Source organism: Carlito syrichta, unplaced genomic scaffold (genome assembly GCF_000164805.1).
Source record: "Carlito syrichta isolate Samal-C Ts95f unplaced genomic scaffold, Tarsius_syrichta-2.0.1 Scaffold288687, whole genome shotgun sequence".
Lineage (NCBI taxonomy): Eukaryota > Metazoa > Chordata > Mammalia > Primates > Tarsiidae > Carlito > Carlito syrichta.
The window spans coordinates 67,826-71,505 of record NW_007232783.1 but is presented as its reverse complement, the minus strand read 5'-3'; the positions used below and the strand labels follow the sequence as shown (position 1 = coordinate 71,505).

The following is a 3,680-nucleotide window of genomic DNA, read 5'->3' as shown; positions in this document are numbered from 1 at the left end:
CAGGATCGCCAGCAGGTTGAGGCTGAGGTGGCTCTGAGCATGCCACCACATTCCATCCAGGGTGATAAAGAGAGATTCTGACTCCAAAAATAAAAAGAATATATATTGGGCCTATATTGGGCTTTATTGAGCCACATAATTTCCTTTTCTCATTCCCATTGCTTTAGGGCCTTAAGGGAGAAGATATTTTTTCTTAAAAAGGGTCTAACTTAGCTTTCAGGATCTTTGGTCACACTTCCTAGTAATGCGGTGATTTAGTGGAACAATGAATGAAAATTAATGGTCTGGAGGTCCTCTTGCTTCCTCCTTGGTATTTGGAAGACACTATGGTAACAGCTGAGGCAGGACAATAGTTTGTGGCCACCTAGTGCAGAGTGGCTTTGGGGTAAACTGAGGCAGCTTCCACCATTGTCAGAGCTGTGACATTAGCCCTAGGGAACAGTAGGGTTTCTAGGACTTGGCTTAAGAATGATTCCCTTCAGTGTTTCCTCAAGATTCCTAAAACTGCAGATTCATCAGGATGAGCCTCCAGAACCCACCCAAACTCCTGGAACTGGCAGTGCAGAGCCTGCTGAGGAAGGAAGCCATGACCATCTCTGTTCTGGAGGAGCTGCCCATGGAGCTCTTCCCACTCCTGTTCATGGAAGCCTTCATCAGGAAACACAGTGAGACCCTGAAGGCGATGGTGCAGGCCTGGCCCTTCTCCTGCCTGCCTCTGGGCTCCCTAATGAAGACGCCTCAACTGGATATCTTACGACCTGTGCTGGAAGGGCTTGATGCACTGCTGACCCAGGAAGTTCGCTCCAGGTAAGGTGAACCAGGTGGCCAAGTAGAAAAAGCCTAGGAGTCCAGGAAAGGGACAGCTGGGTCAGGGAAAGTGTGGGCTGATGGGAGGACCAGAGATTTCTGACAGTGCCAGTGAGGTTCTCAGAGACACCTTGGTCATTGCTGAGTTCCCTCTAGGAAATGACTTCTGGAATTATAGGACTGCTTACCATGCAGGCACCACTGAGGGAACAGAAATCTATCTCTTGTGACACTTAAAGGTACTAGAAGAGGGGACCAGGCAGGATGCAGGGGGAAAGGGGGGGGGGCAGAGAAAAGTTGGAGAGAGAAGAAGCTAGAACTGGAGCAACTGATGTCTGGGGTATGGAGTAAAAGCTCAGAGCAGAAATGCGTCCTAGCCTAAATTCCAAGCCTGTTTTCATTTTTACCCACAGGAGGTGGAAACTCCAAGTACTGAATCTGGTGAATGTTGATGAGAACTTCTGGAGCGTATGGTCTGGAGCTCTTACATACTCACTCAAGGATATGAGTAAGAGACAAACTCTGGAGGACTGTCCAAGGATGGGAAGGATGCCCCCCTTGAAGGTGTTCATAGACCTTTGCCTCAAGAAAACAACCCTGGAGGAAAGCTTTGCCTACCTCCTTCAGTGGGTCAAGCAAAGAAAAAGCTTATTACATTTGTGCTGTAAAAAGTTGGTGATTTTTGCAATGCCCATTGAAAATGTCAGGGAGGTCTTAAAGATGGTGAGCCTGGACTGCATCCAGGAGGTGGAAATATATTGCCTCTGTGAACTATCCACGCTAGCAAGGTTTGCGCCTTACCTGGGCAAGATGTGTAATCTCCGTAAACTCATTCTCTTCAACATCCACGAGTCTGTCTACACTTCCCCAGAGAAGAAGGAGGAACGTGTTGCCCAATTCACCTCTCAGTTCCGCAAGCTGGACTATCTTCAGAAGCTTTATATGTATACTCTCTCCTTCCTTGAAGGCCATCTGGACCAGCTGCTCAGGTAAGGAAGTGATTGATCATGAGCAGTCTTTAGTGTTTACTGACTTTGTTAAGTCAGTAAACACTAAAGAGCATCTGCCTTGTGCCAGTCCTTGATGATGTCACAGTAGAGACACTAGAATGCCAACACATTGTTGTGTTCATTGTTTCATCCTCAGGTGGCTATCACATAACCACTCTGACAAAGGCAGAGGGAGCAAGTGTGGTTGATGCTAAAGATAGTAACATTGGTGCTGGGAAGCTACTATTGTGGTATTCAGATCTAGCGAGGGTGCATGTGTAAACTCTTCTAGAGGACTAGTGTCCAAGTTAAGATGATGTAAAGAGATAAATAAAGAGGGCACTGAAAGGGAAAGCACATTTCACACCTGCATATTTCAAAATAAGTGCTGGATCCTCACTGGCTTAGTGAACATGAATGGGTCTGTCTCATTTTTCAGCTGGTAAAAGATTTCTTTTTCAGCTCCAGGTCAGGTAATTCACATATGGGAAATGAAGAATTCTGGAATACAAGATGAGGTGTCAGGAGTGAAAAATAGTAAAAGTGACAGATGGTTTTCTGATGATATAGGCATGTCAGTGAGAGTCTGAATCCTGACAGCCCTAGATGATGATGCTGGATCTTGTCTGGGTATAAACTTTATGCATGTACTTTACTGCTTTCCTGTGGCCCAGAGACTTGGAATTCTGCTTGAAAGATGATGAAAGGAAGCTTTAGAGTTTGTGGACTTGACCCAGTCACACACTGATGATGAAGAGACTCAACCTCAAATGACCAAATCCTTCAACATGCATCACCCTGGGTGTTGTCCATCATCAGATGATCAGAAGGACCTTGGATCCAGACAAAATGATCATCTCTCATCTTGGTTATTCTTCACATCCTCCTCTAACTAGAACCATTCCCCAGAACTAACTTCTTGATCTCTCCCCAGGTGCCTCAAGTCCTCCTTGGAGACCCTCCTACTGACTAACTGCCTGCTATCAGAAGCTGACTTGGTGCATCTGTCAGAGTGGCCAAAACTCCATCAGCTAAAGGAGCTGAGCATGAAGGGCATCGTGATGACTCACTTCAGCCCTGAGCCACTCCAAGTTCTGTTGGAGAAAGTTGCAGCCACCCTCCAGACCTTGAAATTAGATGAATGTGGGATCACAGACTCTCAACTCAACACTATTCTGCCTGCCCTGAGCCACTGCTCCCAGCTCACAACCTTCAGCTTCTGTGGGAACCCCATCTCCAGGGTCACCTTGGAGAGTCTGCTACGCCATACAGTCGGGCTGAGAAAGTTAAGCCTAGAGTTGTATCCCATCCCCCCGGAGTGTTATGATACCCAGGGTGTTCTCTATCGAGGGAGACTTGCCCAGCTTGGGACTGAACTGAAGAAGATCCTGAGAGGTTTAAGGCAGCCCAAGAGGATAATGTTCAGTACCAACCCCTGCCCTCACTGTGGTATCAGGTCATATTATGACCTGTAGCCTAGCTAGTGCTGCTGTTGCATGTCTGCCTAGTAGTGTGGAGACATTAAAACTTTCTGGGCACATGGAAACTGAAATCTAAGATGTAGTTATATCTTACAGGGATCACAGGAATCATCATTTCAGTTACTGTCTCAGAGTGAATGGGAAAGGAAAAGTGTTACAGCAGGTGCCAGGACTGTGACAAAATGTTGGTCTGGAGTCTATGGGACCTTTGGGTACATTGCCTGTAGACTCAGGAACAGGAATCTAAATCTCTAGTGCAGAAATCAGGTTTGAATGGTACATGAGGAAATTGCCCCTATTTTTAATGAAAGAGTAAGAAAAATAAAAGGAACACCAAAGTAAACTCTCTGGTGTCCTCCCTCATTGATCTGTTTTTAACAGATTATGACTCAGAAATCTTCAG

General features: G+C 46.1%; 1 protein-coding gene across 1 annotated transcript; it reads left to right on the top strand.

The window, feature by feature from the left end:
• The first annotated feature begins 520 nt into the window (after positions 1–520).
• On the top strand, positions 521–3,271 carry LOC103255907 (PRAME family member 12-like). Its single transcript, XM_008053818.1, has 3 exons — positions 521–807; positions 1,221–1,796; positions 2,731–3,271. Exons 1-3 carry the CDS (start codon positions 521–523, stop codon positions 3,269–3,271), a joined length of 1,404 nt encoding a protein of 467 aa, XP_008052009.1.
• Positions 3,272–3,680: the final 409 nt, after the last annotated feature.